Source organism: Talpa occidentalis, unplaced genomic scaffold (assembly GCF_014898055.3).
Source record: "Talpa occidentalis isolate TD23 unplaced genomic scaffold, MPIMG_talOcc4v2.1 talOcc4.6, whole genome shotgun sequence".
NCBI lineage: Eukaryota > Metazoa > Chordata > Mammalia > Eulipotyphla > Talpidae > Talpa > Talpa occidentalis.
The window spans coordinates 120,915,794-120,934,777 of NW_023604972.1; the positions used below are offsets into that span (position 1 = coordinate 120,915,794).

At 34.7% G+C, this 18,984-nt stretch overlaps 1 protein-coding gene across 2 annotated transcripts in view; it reads right to left on the reverse strand.

Moving 5' to 3' along the window:
* Positions 1-18,984, reverse strand: part of WDR70 (WD repeat domain 70) — a 194,527-nt gene that overhangs the window by 79,420 nt on the left and 96,123 nt on the right. For both annotated transcript variants that reach the window (XM_037530393.2, XM_054688324.1), the window contains one exon: positions 5,308-5,482. In XM_037530393.2, coding sequence (XP_037386290.1) covers positions 5,308-5,482 — 175 coding nt within the window. The remainder of the gene's footprint in view (positions 1-5,307; positions 5,483-18,984) is intronic.

The following is an 18,984-nucleotide window of genomic DNA, read 5'->3' on the forward strand; positions in this document are numbered from 1 at the left end:
CTTTTCTCTCTCAGCCACACCTTTAGTCTCCAAGGAATTTGTTAAACTCAGATTCATGACACTTTCACAGTGAGAGTTAAAAAGTATAGAAGATCAACAGTTACTGAGAACCCGTATGTGCAAGACCCATTTTAGGTGTTTTAAATGTATTATCCAATATCCTCAAAATAACCTGGCATGGAGGGGATCCTGTCCTCATTTAATGAAGAAGGAAAACAAAGTATAGTTTAGAAAATTCAGAACTAAGTGGCAGAAAGCCCCCAAGTAATGCATAATGTAACTGCATGACCCAGGTACCATTAATAAAATATGCTAAAAAACTGTGCATTAAATTTTTAGCTGCCTGTATATTTTCCTATATTACCACTACTGGGTGCAACAAAACAAGAAAAGTTTGTATTTGGCTGTTTAATGTTGCTCCTTATATTTTCTAGAAATATACCACTCTTTCTCAAAGGAAAATACTAGAAACTTTTATTATTTGAGTTTAAAAAATAAAATATTATGTTTTCCTCAATAATGTCTTCTCTCTCCATACCCTTGTAGTTAATATTCCATTGCTTTAATTTGAACAACTGATATTGGGGTAACAGCTATGAATTCTTGTTACGTGATCAATCTTTGTGGAAAGAAGTATTGAAAGAGATCTTTAGCCTTGCCTAAAAAACAGTCTCGGTCATTGAAAGTCCTGTTTAACTCATGTAAGCCCTTGGATGACATTAGTATCAGGGAGATACAGGGCAACCAAAGACTACAGACAAATCAGATCTCAAAAAACTTTCCATACAGTCTTCCCCAAGATTGAGAATTAAAGTGGTTAATTTTCTCTCTCTCTCTCTCTCTCTCTCTCTCTCCCTCTCTCTCTCTCTCTCTCTCTCACACACACACACACACACACACACACACACACACACACACACACGAGACTAAAAGCAATCATTTCTGCTTAAATACTCTAAAAGGAAAATTTTAAAGTGAAATGTGTTAATCACATATGTAGGCAACAGTAAATGATAAATAACTACGTAATAAAATGTTTTTCAAAGCAATATTAAGCAATATTAAAATTGTGGGACAAATAACAAATTTATCAAAAAACAAGATCAGAAACAAGGGCAAATATTAAATGTCAAAAACATACTCAAAGTACTATTCTTTTCAAAATCTCTATAATCTTTTATATAAACAGGTTCATATGCTATCTAAGGGGAAATCTTGGTTTAATTGATATAAATAAGATGAGGTGACTATTAAGAGCTGTCCTTCATAAAAATCTTCCTTCTTACTAATAGTCTCCCAGTCCACTTACTTACAGAGAGGTTTTCTGAAATTCTGTAAAAGTAAATATTGCTTTTAATTTTAATTGTTATGATAGCTTCATAACTGTGCAAAAAGCAGGGCGAGGAAACAAATATTCTCCATTAAAAAGTTACTACAGAATATAGTTAATAAATAACATGACTATTTGACTTGGATTAATTTAGTAGATATGTGAGAGAAGGAAGACCAAAGCTACATTATGGAAATTAACAGAAACACTATTGAAAGCAAATCTTTTAATATAAAAAAATTATCTTGAAAAAACAAGGCATAGCAGATACTGTCCAACAGTGAGGAGAGATTTCTGCCATATTTTGAGCAACATGAGATCGCCCAGAAACTCAAGTGCCATACATTCCCACAAAACATTCTCTGTTTTTCTCTGTGATACATATCATTATCTGAAATGAGCTTAATGGCGATTCTAAAGAAAAATGCAAACTGTTTTAAGAAGTAGCAATCTCAAAAGAGACTTTCAATGTGACAGCTTTATTACAAAATAGCTCTTTGTTTCTGATTTGTTTGGTAGTAGATCAATATTATTACTCACAATCTTGACTGATCCTGTTGGTTACCTAAATTCACATTTCCCAGAAGCCCTCATTACGAATGCCATCCCTCACTTTTAGCATTCTCTAACTCTTTCATATTCTGGGCATCACACAAGGCAGCATCCACTTATGAATTATCTTACAAGTTATCCTTTTATAAACTATCTCTGGGTTTACATTTCTTGTCTCAACCTCAGTAAGGTGGTAGGTATTCAAAAATACCAGTTGACATGCTCTTAATCTAGCTAGCTAGCTAGAAATAGCTATAAAGAGAAAAGTTCAGAAAGCCACATATCATATAAACTACCAGTATCATGGGTTAGAGTAAGATAATGAAATAGGAGGATAATATATATTTCATATATGAAAAATTAGGTTCCATTTCAAAGTTTTGAAAAAAGTGTATTAGAATTGATGCTATTAACTTACAAGGTGTCCACATCACATTATGCTTTCAAGTAAAAAAAAAGGCAAATTGAAAATCCTCTCTGTATAAAAATAATACTTAAATCTGTGTATATACATATTAAAAAAGGGAAAGGTATAGAAGTTATAAATCAACCTAATATTAACATGAGTTATCTGACAGTGATTACAGACATTTAAAGATCTTGTTACAATGGATGTAAGCTACTACTGGTGACTAGATTTCCTGTAGTCTCTTTCCTTCATACCCTGTTCATACCTTATGTACCAGGGGCCTACTTTGCCCAGAAACGTATCTCTAGATGTGATTACTAGTTCTTACCCCAGATTTCTCTTATACATACTTAGCATTTTCCAGCATTAGGCTTTCTTTTCTCAGTGTTTCCCTATGGATGAGGTGTTATTATTCAAATAACAGTTAAGAATATTTTAAATCTCCATTTTTAGTAGACTGAGGAGCCTCCAGCCATCCTTACTGGTGGAAGATGGTTCCACTACTAGGGATCTATCCAAAGGACACAAAAACATTGATTCAAAAGAACACCTGTACCCCCACGTTTATTGCAGCATTATTTACAATAGGTAAAACCTGGAAACAACCCAAATGCGCAAAAATAGATGACTGGATCAAGAAGATGTGGTACATGTACACAATGGAGTATTACTCAGTAATCAAAAAAGATAAATTCATGCCTTTCGCAGCAACATGAATGAAACTAGAAGGAATTATGCTCAGTGAAATAAGCCAGAAGGAAAAAGAAAAATATCGGATGGTTTCACTTATAGGAGGAATATAGGGGAACCAAATAAGACATCAGTGTAAAAAAATAGTAACAGTACAAAACACAACAAAGCAAAAACAGACAATTATAAACCAAAGACATACTACAGAGGAAGAGGAGGGAGAGGGATTAGAGGGAGGGAGGGAGGGAGAAGCACAGGGGACCGAGGGTGATGGTGCACGGGTGCATTGGTAAAGGAAACTCTATGGGGACTACACCTGAGGGGGTGGGGGGTAGCAAATAGTTTAAAAATAAACAATGATGCAAAAAAATAAAAAAAATTAATTAAAAAAGAATATTTTAAATCTTTTTTTAAATCAAGCTGTGTTTCCTAATAGCGAACTTCTCTTTCTTCTTAATTTGATTTGTCTTTAGGGGACACACTTACATGCAAAGGTAAAAAAATGAAGAAAATATAACAAATGGGAAGTGGGATAATAAACTATACATTCATTTATTATTAAATTTATTATTGAATTCTAACAAAATACCAGGACCGTTTTTAGTAGAATGACTTAAAAGGTTTTGGGAGGGGAGTAGAGGGAATGGCATTCAAACTGCTTTGTTTTCTAAAAGAGTAAAACTAGGAGAAATTCATTATTTCAAGAGATAGGCAAGGCCAATCTTAAAAACTATACTCAACTTTATAAAAATACATGGGTTCTGAGAGAAAGATATCTACACACACATACACACACACGCACAGACTATAGCAAACACACCACCATTAAAGTTACATAAGAAAATTTCATGTTTTAGAATTCTATGTTTAAATCAACAGCACCTAGAGACGATGAAAACCAGCTACTAAAAAATTTATTGCTTGGTTAAAATTCAGTTTACAACTCCAAGGATTTTAAAAATCTCTGCACTGCTCTGAAACTTTATGGGGTTTATAGTAGAGATGAAAACAGAAATAAAAAGATCTGACAAATATAAAATGTCAAACATATTTCCAGTATTATCAACACAGACTCTTTTTTTCCCCATCATTACTTTTTACCTTATTCTAAGACAAATGACTTTAACTCATCTGCCTGAAAAGATATTACATTTATTGGGGACACTCTCAAAACACACATGTTTAATGGACAATTTTGATTGAAAGATTTTTTTTATAATTTTATAAAAGAATTACAATGTAAACTCCATGAGGGCAGAATTTTTTTATAATATACAGTATTCTCCATGCTTAGAACAGTGCCTGCCATAATAATAAGATCTTCATTGTAATTTTGGTAATCTGGATTCACTCCACTTATCAAAAATTCTTATGTTACCATATGTACACATAAAGACAAACCTTTCTAAAGCTTATGGGTAACTCACAGATTTAACCAAAACCTTGCATATTAATTACTTCTATTATTTTAGACTTCTATGAGCCCTTCCAATTCCAAATTTTATTATTTTAATGATGACCTAAAACCAAACGGTAAAGTCTGAAACTTATTTGAATAGAATGTCATGGAATGTTAAGATATTATTTAAATCACTAGCGAATTAACTGCGAAACAACTGATGGGTCATCCTGGACATTTATGGTTTTCTTTAATATTTTAAAGAATAGTTTTCGGGGCCTCCCCGGTGGCACAGCGGTTGAGCGCTGGGTTGCGAGGCTGCCCACGGCCTGCTGCTCCACGGCCACCGGAGGAGGGTCCCACATGGCGTGCAGACCTCTCCTGCCGCCCGCTGCTCCCCTCAGCAGTGTACTTCGGTCCTTCTGCCTGCTCTGCTCCCCGCTCTGGCTCTGGTGAATTCTCTCACCCTCCCGCGCTTCTGACTGTACCCAGTGCATGTATAAACAAACAAACAAACAAAATAAATAAATAAATAAAACATGCCTCTATTAAAAAAAAAAAAAAAAGAATAGTTTTCGTTCTCTGCTTAGTCTTGTTTTATATTACTATCAAATCCTTCACTCTGAAAATCAAGTATAAAGAGAAACCATATAGTAAACTACACCATGTATTAATTTTATACCAAAAGATCTAATTTATTTATTTTAAAAACAAAAGCTAATACGCACTGGAAAATACTACACTGAAATGTTTGCAACAATGCTGTTTACTGCAAAAGTCCCAATGTTTTATCAACTAATACCAAAGTTTAAATTAGGGCTAAACTCAGGAAATTGATCTTCATAATATTTTAACATGATGTTTGTCTTTATATGTGGTCTTCACTTATATTTTTTAAAAAGGTGGACTTCAATGTCCTTAACTTACAGTCAAATTTCGGTCCCAGATTTGAATGCTTCCATTCTGGCAGGCAGCTGCTATAAGGCTTCCATCTCTACTATATGTGCATGTGGTGGGAATGACCTTTTTACCCTGCATTGTCCGTGGTTTAAATACACTTTTTTGCTTCTTTGGATTTTCAACGTCCCATGTCCTCACAGTTCTAAAAAAGAAAAAAGGAAATTTTCATTTACAAAAAAGAAGGAGATTAAAATAGAAAAGAGCCTATAGAGACTGCTTCAACTTTTAGGCATATAAAGCTAATAATTATCTGATAATAAATTAAACGTATAATGCAAAGCATTCCCCACTTATAAGTGAGGTTACTCATTGATATAAAGTGAACTATTTAAATCCTGTTGCCATCAAATCAAACACCAAATGGTAAATACTACTCCAAATCTATCATTTGTGTTAATTCTAATCCTCTAAAGCAGTGGCTTCCGAACAATACTGACTATATTCTCATCAGTAAAACTACTGAACGCATGCCCCCTAGATGCCCACATTAATTTCTAAATTACTTACATGAGTTAATACACTGTTACAGAACATACAACAAAAAGCACTTTCATTGAAAAATGAAAGTCACTATTAAAGAATGACATCCTGCTTCTATGAACCAGGTAAAGGTCACAGGTTCTCTGAGGGATAAGTAGAAACAAGACGGTCTGCTCCTTAGTTTTAAACCAAATAACCAGTCACAGCACCCCAGAGCTAGGGCAATGACGTAATTCCCTCTTGCTCACAGTCCAGGCAAAGAAGCCCTGCCACTGAGGGGAACTAGATCAAAATCCATAGAACCCAGAGAGTGAGAGAATAAAAACATAAGATAGAGCAAAATGAAGATGAGTTCAGTGATTTTTTGGCAGAAACTATCCAAGCCAAATCACTATGAACAACATCTATAAAGTTCTGAAAAGGAAAATTAAAGAAAAAAAAAAGTTAACCTATGATTCTATTGCCAGCAAAAAATATATTTCAAAAACAAGGCAAAATAAAAACTTTTTCCAGATGAACAAAAGTATAGACAAATTCAGTTCTATCAGATATGAAAATGCTAGAAATGCTAAATGAAATTCCTCGAAAAGAATATAACACAAATGTAAATCTGAATCTACACAAAGAAATGTAGAGTACTGAAAAGAGTAAAAATGAATAAAGTGAAAACATTTTTTAAATGCTTAGATTGCTTTAACGGTCAAATGGTTATAAAGACATTATGGGTTTTATAATTTATGTTCAACTGAAATTTATAACAGCAATAATACAGAGTTTGGAAGGGAAGAATGGACACATACAGCTTTATACTATTCTTGAAGTGGAATAATGTTATTTAAAGAGAGAATTTGATACATTAAGCACATATATTACAAACCCTAAAACAATCACTAACACATCTCTTAAAAAACTGTAATAACAGAGAAAAATGGAAACAAACAAATTAATCAGAATAAGAAACATGAAAAGATAATAAAGAACTAAGGGTTAAATATAAATCAAACAGCAACCTAGAAGGTTTAAATCCAACCTTATCAAAAATTACATTAATTGCAAATAGTCCGAAAACTAATTAAAAGGCAAAGATTGTCTTGACTAAATAAAAGCATAATTCAGCAGAGCATGTCTTTTAAAAACACAGAATAACTACTACAGACTTAAGTAAGTTAACAGTAAAAGGATAGAAAAAAAGATGTACCATGTAAACACAGTCAAAATAAAGTGACCATATTAATATTAAGCATAGTGGGCTTCAGGAGAAGAAATATAGTTAAAGACATAGATGATATTGCAATCCTAGATGCATATATACCTAATAAGAACTTCAAAATATGAATGCAAACTTAATAGAAATAAAAACAGCAAGTACATTTTTATAGCTGCTTTTTTTTTTTATACCTTCTTAACAGCTGGCAAACAAATTGACCCCCTTCCTCAACCTGTTAGAAGACATTTAGGGAAAACTTAGAGGTAATCTACTTAATGGAGAAAAGTTGAATACTTTCTTCTTATGTCAGAGAAAAGAAAAATGTCAACTATATCCATTTATTCATACTGGAATTGCTAGTCAGCAAAATAGTGCAAATAAAAGAAATTAAAGGCTTACAGACTGGGAAGAAGAAATAAAACTGTCTTTATTAAGAAACTACATGATCATTTATGTAGAAAATCCCAAAAATCTACAAAAATGCTACTAAAACTAGTAGTGACTTTGGCAAGGTCTTAAGATACAGGGTCAATAATCATAAATCAATTTTGTTTCTACTGACTAGCAACGATTCAGTGTTGAAATTATGAAAATTCCATTTATAACAGCATGAATAAACATGGAATCTGATGAGATAAATATGTGTTTGCATACTGAAAACCATAAAACATTTCTGAGAGAAATAAGATCAATATAAATGAGAAGATATATACTATAGTCTTGGATTGGAAGAGTCAATGTTGTTAAGATTCCAATTTTTTTGCCACTGATCTTTAGATTCAATGCAAGCTCAATGAAAATTCTGGCATAGTCTTTTGAAATGGAAATTAGGAAAGTTGATTCTAAAACTTGTATGGAAATGCAAACAACTTGGAATGGCATAAACAATTCTGAAAAGGAACTGAACTAAGGAAGTAAGTCACTCCACCCAGGTCACCATATTTCCTTCTACCTTCTAAACCCACATTATAATATCAATTGCTTAAGTTATAACCAAACAAATTAACATCTGTTTCTTCTGCAAGAAGAACTCATTGAGAGCAATGATTCTTCTAGTTTAGGGGTGGTGGTTTCGTTTTAGAAAAATACATGCCCCATGCCTTGAACCTAACAGTAAGATAACCTACACTCAATCCTCAATAAATGTTTGTGTAATGAATGAAAGAAATCCATTGCCTGTCTAAGCATTTTAGAAATCAACTTTATTGAGGTATAAACAAACAATAAAATACAACTAATTTTTAAATGTATAGATTTCAAATAGCTAACATTTTCTGTGGGGTTGTCAATCATTTATGATTTGTTTCAAATGAAGGATTTTTTTAAAGTAACTTTTGTATGTCTTCCCCTAAACTTTGCTTGGGAACTTAATCAATTTTTTATATGACCACACCTTAGTTTTCAGAGCTGTCAAACCCAGTGCTGACATACTGCATTGACTGAATTGTAGGAATTTGAAATGTAAGTTCAAATAAAGGTTTGGAAAAAGTGGATAGGAACAACAGAAAGGCACTTTGGCTCCAAGGATTTAAAGCAACCTACTTGGGTAGCCAGGAGACTAAACTTCAGTGTTACAAGACACTCTGATGCTAGAAACCATCAGCAGAGTAACAATCACTGCCAACAGCACACTTCAATATTCATTACCCTTTCTTCTCGTTAATATGTATTTCCCAGTCTTCCTAAAGCTCCATGTGATGGAATGTGGTAACTGTTTTGACCAACGCAGAGTAAATGGAAGGGTACCATAAGCCTTTGGGAAAGTCTCTAAAAGAAGGCTGTAGACCCTTTTCCACGCCTTGCTTATTCCTTTCTCTGACAGCTAACTGGATATATGGCTGAGGCAAGAAGCATCTGATCAGAGCAATGAAATAAAAGGTGCTCTGTTCCTTGGTGGCATTAGTGACTGAGCCAGCTTTGGAGTGGCAATGTCTGTTTCTCTTAAGCATGCAGGGTTTGGGTGTGTGGGGCGGGGTAGGAAGGGGGTAAAGTTTATTACAGTACAACATACTTAAGTGACATTTACATTTTTAATTGTATAGCTCTGTGAATTTTGACAAATTCATAGCTTTATCACTCCCCAAACGTCCTTTGTAGAAAAACCTTCCCCTACCCAACTTTAATCTTTAACATTTTGTATCATTATAGTTTTACCTCTTCCAATATTATATAATAAGAATTATAGTATACACTGCCTTTTCAATCTGCCTTCTTTGTCTTAGCATAATGTTGATTTGCACTCACACACACACGCACATGCACACACACAAACACACTCATTTCTTTTTCTTCATCAATAACTTTCCAGTATTTTGCTTATCCATTCACCAAATAAAAGACAGTTGCTTCCAGTTTGCGCTAAGATGATGAATAAAGCCACTGTAAATACTCATATACAGTTTTTTGTTTATAAAAATAAAGTTTTATTTCTTTTGACTAAATATCTGGACATGGGATTACTGGCTATATGGGAAATGTACGCTTAACTTCATGAGAAGCTGCTAAATTCTTATTCAAACTAGTTCTATTTTGCCTTCCCACCAGTAAAGAATCAGTTCCAAATGCTCCATATCCTACAAGTACTTGGTATTATCAGTTGCTAATTTTGTTTTCTTAGAGCCATCCTAATGGGTATTGGTATTGTGATTTTAATGAAGATATTCTAAATGACTAATGATGTTGATAAGAATTTTTCAACTTTCCACATATTGTTTGCCATTTATTTCTCTTCTTTGGTGAGGTGTCTCTTAAAATATTTTGCCTCTGGGGCCTCCCTGGTGGCGCAGGGGTTAAGCAGAGCACTATGAAGCAATCCGCAGCCACTGCAGCATGAGTTCAATCCCCAGCCAGAGAGCAACCCACACGGCGCAGCAGACCTCTCCTGTCTTGCCAGCTGCAGTGTATTTCAGTCCGTCTGTCTGTTCTGTTTCCCACTCTGTCTATGGTGAATCCTCTCACCACCCCCCCACATCTCTGGCCTGTACCCCAGCTCTTGTATGCAAAAATAAATAAATCTTTAAAAAAAATATTTTGCCCATGTTAACCAGTTTTCTATATTTTCTGATAATTATATTTTGACGGTTCTTTACAAATTCTATATACAAATTCTTTATCAGATATATGTTTGGAAAATGTATCTAAGTCTATAACTTATTTTCATTCTTTTTAAAGTTTTTTAGAAAGAAGAAATTTTAAATTTTGAGAAAGGCTTACTTATTAAAATGCTTTAATATCATATCTAAGAAATCTTTGCCTAATCCAAGGTCACTGAAATTCTCTTGTTTTCTTCTAGCGGTTTTATATTTTTAAGACTTACACTAAGTTGATGAATTATTTGAATTATGTGGCATGAGATCAAGGTTCAAATATTTTTGCATATAATTACCTAATTGTTCCAGCACCACTTGTATCTAAGCATCATAAAACCTCCTCTCTGCTGAACATATTCCATATTGCCTTATTTGTCTCTTCTGTCCTTTCTCTATGCTTTCCATAGCAAATACGCATAAACAGCTGAGAAATACCAGGAGTGCCTTTTCTTTCTACCCTCAACTCTGTAATAGTTGGGATAAATTATGATAGTTTTCTTTTTTATATAACTGAATATTTCTGAAAGTCAAAAGATACTTTAAAATTATGATATAAAAGGCCCGACGTAAGTATAAAGTATAGCTATCATTATTTGGCTTCTTCAAATTTCTTCTCTAAACGGTGATAATAACACCAACAGTGAGGATTTGCAAGGATTAAATGAGATTATGGATGTAAATGTGTATAGGACTGTACTTGGAACATGGTAGACACTCAATAAATATTAGTTTCTATTCTTCTCTTAGACCATCAATAAAATATTAAAGCTAATAAACCCAACAACGAAGCATGTTTCATTTATTTCAGAGGTATATTAACAAGCTGTGCTGGTTATCAAATAATAGAAAGGGAAAAAAGCAGTTAACCGAACATATAGATGTATGAAATATAAATTTATGTTGCATCTGATAGTGACTGATTGCACTAATGTTTTATGGCTCTGATTCTCTGAATCTGTGCCAAAAAAAATGGCTGCTAAAGTGCTAGGCCTTCAGGTATCTGTCAAAACATTTTATGCTAAAGAACACATATTTTGAAACTTGGAGTGAAATCTGGTCTTATAAAACTGAAACTGTGTTTCATAAAAGGAATTTAAAAATAGAAGAAAGATCTGCCCAGGCCTTTCTGGTCACCCAACAAAAACACCCAGAAGACAAGAAAAAGATACAGGTGGAGTCATTACATTGCCCCAGGCACAAATGCTTTCTGTCTTAAAATTTTGAATTCTTCCCAAATAAAAGTTCTAAACTTTCTGGCACCTGCTCCATGAATGCATCACAGCATCTGGCAGAAGTCAATGGAAGCATTAATTTTGCATGGAAATCGCCTAAGAGATCTGGTTTAATTTTTCTCAAATGACTATTTAGGCAACTTGAGCAATGCAAAAATTTAAAACTTATTGGCTCGCTTGGCAGAAAAAAAAATCCATCAAGAATGACCTTCTTTGCAAAAATGCCCAAAAGTTAACACATTGAAGAAATGGGAAAGATTTCTAGCTTCTATATGAGCCCACAATAATAATAATGAAAATTATTATTATTATTGAGGTAATATTGATTTACTGAACATATGATTCAGAGGATTAGGGTCCCACTTCCTCAAATGCCTATCACCAAGCCATACCTACCACTAGAGCACCTATATTCCTTCACCATATACCAGCAGGTGGCCTCATCCCTTTGTTCCCACCCCTACCCTACCACTCAAGTAGCCTCAATTCTGCAGTCATATTTCTAGGGTATGTTTTGGTTTAGTTTTACATAGTCCTTTTGTTTTCTCTACATTACATATGAGTGAAATCATCCAGTATTTATCTTTCTCCCTCAGACTTACTGTACTTAGCATAATATCCTCCATTTCCATCCATATTGTTGTAAATGGCATGATTTCATCCTTTTTTATAGCTAAGTAGTATTCCAGTGTGTGTATGTATGTGTGTGTAACATATCCACTCCTCTGTCATATAATAGGTTTTTCAATAAAATTAAATCCTACATGAATTGAATATAATAATATATATATGTACTTATATTACCACTTTATCATTCATCTAGCTCAAAAGTGGAGCAGTACTGAAAGGCAGACAGACATATAGACTGCTATCTATCTGATTATGACTGTGAAATATGACTACTATCTTTCTGTATGTCTACCTTTCAGTACTGCTCCACTTTTGAGTTATCCAAAAATGTTCCTTAAAATAACTTGCTTCAAATAACTTTTGTTGAGGCATGAGCCTCAGAGTTCCTGACTCTGAGGAAATAAAGATTGACTCTTATAGGGCCTTTGCTTTCATGAAAATCACAGGCTGATTGGTGGATATAACATGCTAGCAATAAGTTATACAGGCGCAATTCAGCAAATCTATATAGTAAATGCTTTCTATGGGTTAAATATCTTGGGAGGGGGGTTAACCAGGGGCTACATAGGCGTCCGTTCTCCAAGAGCACATAATCTACTGGGGGAGAAACACTGGGGGTGCAGGGATGTCAGCACATTATGAGGCAGCACCCAGAGATGAGAAAGAGGCAGTTTATTTGGAAAAATCAGGAAAGGATTTCATAGAGGTGTGTATTGGGGGGAGAACTAAGATTCGGCCACTGAAATTAAGGGTGTGGAAGATGCAAAGATAAAGAGGCTTCAAAGGCACAGCGTATTCTAAGAACAACAAGTAATCACTGTGACAAGAAGATGTGGAATCCCATGGGCATAAGTAAAAGTTGGGAGTGCAATAAGCATATGGCAAATACCCAATTTTAGCTTCTAAGATATGCCACAATTACGAGCAACACTCAATTTGGCTCCTAAATGGGAAGAAGGAGTTATGAGGTAGATTTGAAGTAGGGAATTTATGACATAAGTAACACCATGAGCAATGACCTTGGAAAGAAAGGTGACTCATCCAATTGTTACAGGGTATATGTGCTGCACACACATCTGGAGACCTGGATGAAACAGACTAGGTCTGAATTGGCCTTGCAAACTGTTAGGGAATGTGCACAAACATTGGGAAGTGATAGAAGTCTATACCAACAAGGGCACTGGAATAATGAACAGTAGGTCAGAACTCCCTTTCTCAGTAAGTGGTGTACACGTCCCAAAATCTGCCTGGCCTGCGGCTCCAGTAACAGGGCCTGACTCTTCATAGTTGAAGAGTATGAAAGCGTTCCTATAAAAGTCCTGGACAAAGGCAAATGATGCTCTTATTAACTAACATAAATGAATGAAGAAAGGAAAGCATGAGAAAATGAAATTAAATAGCAAAGACCCAATTCTTTTAATAGTATATATTTCTGACTACTTGGAAATGAACATGAAGAGGTCAATGATGGAAATCAGCTCTTCTGGAGTGGGCATTGAGAACAGAATTAGCCACTTGCATTTCCATGTACTTGATTGGTGAGCAGGAAATCCACAATGTCCCGAGGCTTGAAGAAAGTAACTCAGTACTAGTTCACTAATTAGTCTGATAAGAAATATCAAGATAAGACATATGTAGATTTTCCATTAAAACGTGGAGAAAGATGTAATGTACCTATAATTACAGATGGCGGTTTAATTTATGTTAAGAAGTAATTACTGTCTCCTGACAAGAGCAAGACAGGGCACAGTGAGTGGAGAAGAATGGGGAAATGGGGGAAGATGAAACAGAGTATGGTAGCCAGCACAGAATGAAGTGGGTATGACGAATCTTACAGACATCTACCTCCACCCACTCTTTACCCGGATGCTGCCAGGGCTCAATAGTATTTCTAGACCAACTTTTTCCTGGATATTAGCAGGTGCAGACAGACTTTCCAAAAAGTCTCTTAAGTCTAACATGGTTACAGCCTTATACTCTATTTCATTTAAATGTCTCTACAACACAATACATATAGGAAATTTTCGTTCCACCAACCAAGTTTTAAACAGCAGACTCCACATCTGCAAAACAGATTGTAAGATAAAATGTTATGTGCCAAAGAGTGATTCAGTGCAAATTTGAAAATGAGATAAATATTCTTTTGTAAGGGAATCGATGGTTTGTCCTGACTAAAAAGTTAAACAATGCTCAATCAAGTTGTAGAGTTAAGTAGTGAGGTCAATGTTACTTTAGAAGTTTACAGCAAAAATAGTGAAACTTTCAATATCTCTAACAAATTAATTAACAACAGAACTCTTATACTTGGAGGATTATTTCTAGAATTCATGAATGCCAAAGTGTTTAATAATGAATTCAAAATATGAACTAATAATCTGAATGAAAGCTAAGATTTCATATGAATTAATAATCACAATAGCTAACATTTATTGCTCATAATGAAGCAAACACTGTTGTAAACACTTTATCATTTACTCCTCAAAAGTCTCTGAAGACTTTTGAAGTACTATTATTACTACTATTTTTATAGAAGAAAACTTAGGCATAAGATTAAGCACAATTAGTGTCAATATTCAGATAAGTAGAATAAAAAACTACTGTACCTGTTGTCAAGGCACCTTTCTGCCTACTCGTGTTTCATAGTCTTGTCTATACAGATCCCTGAAAACAGCTTTTCTTTCCACTAGAATATAAAAGAAAATGTGGAGGGAGGGAATGGGGATAAAGAAAAGGAGGTGGTCTGTGCGTTGCCTAAAATTGTCTATATGTGTACTTTTGAAGAAAATCTGTAGCCTCCCCTAGATCATCAAAGATGCAACAAAGGTTAAGAACACAGTTTAGTTTATCTAAATTATACGCCTGCACCAAGCAAAATGTTCAGAGAGCAGACTGCATATTTAGACTGCATGCTTTGATACCCTCTTAAAATGACTTTTCTGGAAGTTCATTGTTTTGGTTTTGCCTTCATTTATTTTGAGGGGTATGAAAATAGCAACAAGAACACAGCACAGAAAACTAACTAAGGGTGAGACTGAAGTCAAATTTGCCTGTTTCAAAAAATCCTTTCTCTCCACCTGTGATCTTGGACAAGTCACTTAACTTCTGGAAACTTGGTTTCCTAAAAGAATATTTACCTCAAGGAGTTAAACTTTAAAGAAATGAATGAGAAAATATACATAAATCACTGAGCACTGTGCCTTCCCAATTATAAAATTTACTAGTGTGTTGACTTTCAATGATGTGTGTGCCTGAAACTTATATAATGTTATAATGTAATGTTGCTACAATTTAAAAATTACTATTAGGTTTATTATAAGGATACTGTTCACATCAACCAGAGCTCACTATATGAGAATTTCTGGGAAACATTTCCTTTTTAATACTGTATTTTTTTGGTTAAAGATTTATTTATTTATGCATACAAGAGCTGGGGTACAGGCCAGAGGTGTGGGGGTAGGGTGAAAGGATTCACCAGAGACAGAGTGGGGAACAGAACACACAGATTGACCAAAGTACACTGCTGAGAGGAGCAGCAGGCGAGTCAGGAGGAGCAGCACAGCGAGGTCTGCTGTGCCATGTGGGTTGCTCCCTGGCTGGCTGGGGGATCAAACTCGTGCTGCAGAGGCTGCAGAAGCTTCATAGGTTGCGTCTTAACCCCTTGCACCACCAGGGAGGCCCACCCTTTTATACTGTGTTAAAAAGAAAAGATCTATTTTCATCCTGGGAATCCTGGGGCTCTTTTAACTGTCTCCATCTTTGCTCTGGTCAGTAACAAGTATAAAGCTGAATCTACAACCTAGCTTTACCCACTGGGTAGCAAAATCTCCTAGTAATTTTTTATGAAATAATTTTATCTCTTCACTCTTAATTTCCCATAGTCCCAGGTGGTTTCCTATAATATTATATTTCTATTAATATTTTGAGCATCTTCAAATTCTTTTTTTTTTTCAGAATGAGCTCAAATGAATAAAAGAAAGAAATTAACAACTGATAAAAAAAATTAGTCCTGTTTTTGAACTATGGATAATTTTTATCTTAAAAAGTTTACTTTTTATTTCATAGGCATATTAGCTACAGAGTCAGGAGAAAAATGTAATTCTCTAGACTTCCAAATGTAGAATCTGTCCTAGAGGAGTCTGATCTCTCAAAAGGAAAGCTGAATTAAGAGTTACAAGTCAAAAAGCAAGACAAATCACTGGTGTGATAACTTAACATGAAGAGGGTTAAGTAATGGCAGAGCACAGCAATATATTATTCCTTTGAGATGATGCTTTTACATTTGGAAAGTTAAATAACTTTCAAATTTCAATAAAGAATGTTTCAAAAAGCAGCTACAAATTCACAATGAATGTCGACTGCATCAATTCCTGGGGAAAACAGAAACAAAAATTTCCTATCTTTAACTGTGTGGGACCCACAGCAATGGCAGGTAACATCCAAGCTGAGTTACAGTCTCTTTATTTTCTGACCCAGATGAATGGAAATGTGCCATAGCTGTCGTGTGTTAAGCAGATGGGACACCAAAGGGGTTGAGTTATTGGCCGAAGACAAAGGGGAAAAAATTTCAAAATGTAAGCCAAAGAAGCTTTCCATAGCTGCTTGGCAATACAGCTTCTAAATAAACTATCTTAATTTAATTCACATGTGGGGAGTGGAAAATTAAAAGCAAGGCAGTAAAAAAAAATTAAGTGAATTCATTAAATAGATAAAATTATAAAGCACTTTTACTACTTCAGGTGTTGACTGCAAGATTATGTGAGTTTCTATACATCCTGTAAGTCCATACTTTGAAGATGTCATAGATCATCTTGAGCATATGGCAGATAAGATTCTAATTTTGACAAGCAAATGTATTTCCAAGAAGAAAAACATGACCTCTAGAGAATCTTTAAAATAAAATAGATTAAAATTCCATAATGTTAAAGTACATTATCTGGAAATCCTAAGAGAGCAAAATTAAATGGAATGTTAAGGAAATACAAAAGAGAAGAAACTATGAAGACAAAGTGGAGATGATCTTATAAAAAATTTGAGGAGACCTTCTTGTTTATAAAAGTTGTTCTCTATCACAAAAACCGCAATGCAAAATATATTTATGCAATATAGAAAACTGCAAGAAAATGATTTCCTGTTGGATTATTCACAATGAAAACAGATGAAAGTTAAATGCATTGAAATTCAAATTCCTTTCAAGCTATCAACAAAATTCTGACTATCTAGTTTTTTCAAAACTGTTTATTAAGGGTTGAATTTTTTTGTCCTTTTTCTTTGCTCTCCTAGAAGTGAATATATTTAAGTTTTTCCTTTCTTTCTTCTTTCCCTTTTCTTCTCAGTGAAAGAAAAAATATTTATGGATGTATTGATAGTACCATTCCAAGCATAAGAATAAACAGACAAATATCCATGTCCTTGTGAAGCTATGAGTCTTGCTACGGACACTGAGTCATTTGTTTGTTCCTTCATTTCAGTATCTCTTTTGTGTGTCTTTAAGAACACACACACTAGGAATTAGAGAAACAAAATTTAATAGCAACATCAAGGTTAAGATTATGCAGGAAAGTGCTAGCTTGGGCAGCACATATACTAAAATTATGCAGGAAAATGAAAACTTCAAACAGGGTATTTAAATGAAAATGTATTATGTGGAAGAGAAGTGAGTCAGGTTCAGGTCAGGGCCCAAGGGTGGAGGCACCCCTGACTTCTTCAGGCTAAATGTGTCACATTTTCTATGTTTTTGTAGGGTTGAGTATGTAACAATTCTTGTATAAATCTTGTCATATATCATGCTGTACTTTAGACGGTGCATTTTTTCTCTCCTTGAGGCAGAATCCAGTTCTGTGGAATTCGGTATCCCTAATACCAAGAACTGTGCCTTGCCAATGAGCTCAAATACATTTGCTGAATTGATGGCATTTTATTATAATGAAGAAAATTACCCAATATGTTATATCTTAATCATTAAATAAACACAAACTTGTTTTGATCTTCAGTAAATCTAAGAACCATGAGGAGGTACACAGCCAAGAAATCAGTAAGTTATTAAAATTTCATAAATAGGGTACAATTCTGGCTGAATGGTTAACTACTGGAAGACTACTTCCACATGTTGATTACACTGTAACTCTGCAACCTTCTGACATTCATATGGTCTACACTAACCGTGGGTTTGTCACACTGAGACCTATAAAATAAAATGACAATGCTTTGGTACAGAGCCTGAAAAAAAAGGGCACAGCAAAAATCCTAAAGTGCTGGCATGTTTATAATTACTCAAAGTATTGGCTTCCTTCTCCCTCTCTACTCTGCCAGTTCCCTTAATGGTACTCCCCTTAATTCCACCTCTCCACACGCCTCTTTCCTTCTCTACCAACAACTCTTTCACATTTTCCATATAGCCCTGCCTTGTGTCTCTGCCACTTTTCTGAAACTAAATTCTGTGAGAGCAGCATAACTCCTTGGCTACCAAATACAACAGTTAAGAACGTCCTTGATCTATCTTAACCTTGAAGCGTTTCTGCCTCTACCCAGAAGTTTTCCTGTTTCTTCTTCTGAGTTGTATCTGAACTGTGTCTTTCAAAAGCTGGTGTTCCTCAGGTTCTGAGGTGATTAATACAAGCCCTGTGGCTTCAATCACCACCTATATAGTGACTCTCAGGCTAATTTTAGTGTCATGTATCTATTACCTGGGCTGCAATTCTACATTTCCAACTATCTACCAGCCATGTGGTTTCCTGCAGCACCCAGAACTTAGCCTATCAAAAATAGAATGTAGTATCTTCCTCCTCAAAGAGGGAATCAGAATTAACACAACTGTTCAAGGAAGTGGTCTTATTCCTTCTTAACTCTTTCCTTTCCATCCTCCTGCCCATAATATACATTTCCTTTTGACTGAACAGCAGCTTGCCTCCTACTTTTTCTTTCTCCCACTTTCTGAACTAAAAGGCTATTTCTCTGGAAAAGTCTTCCTAGACCTTCCTCTAATCATTAGCATTATCATCCTCTTGCT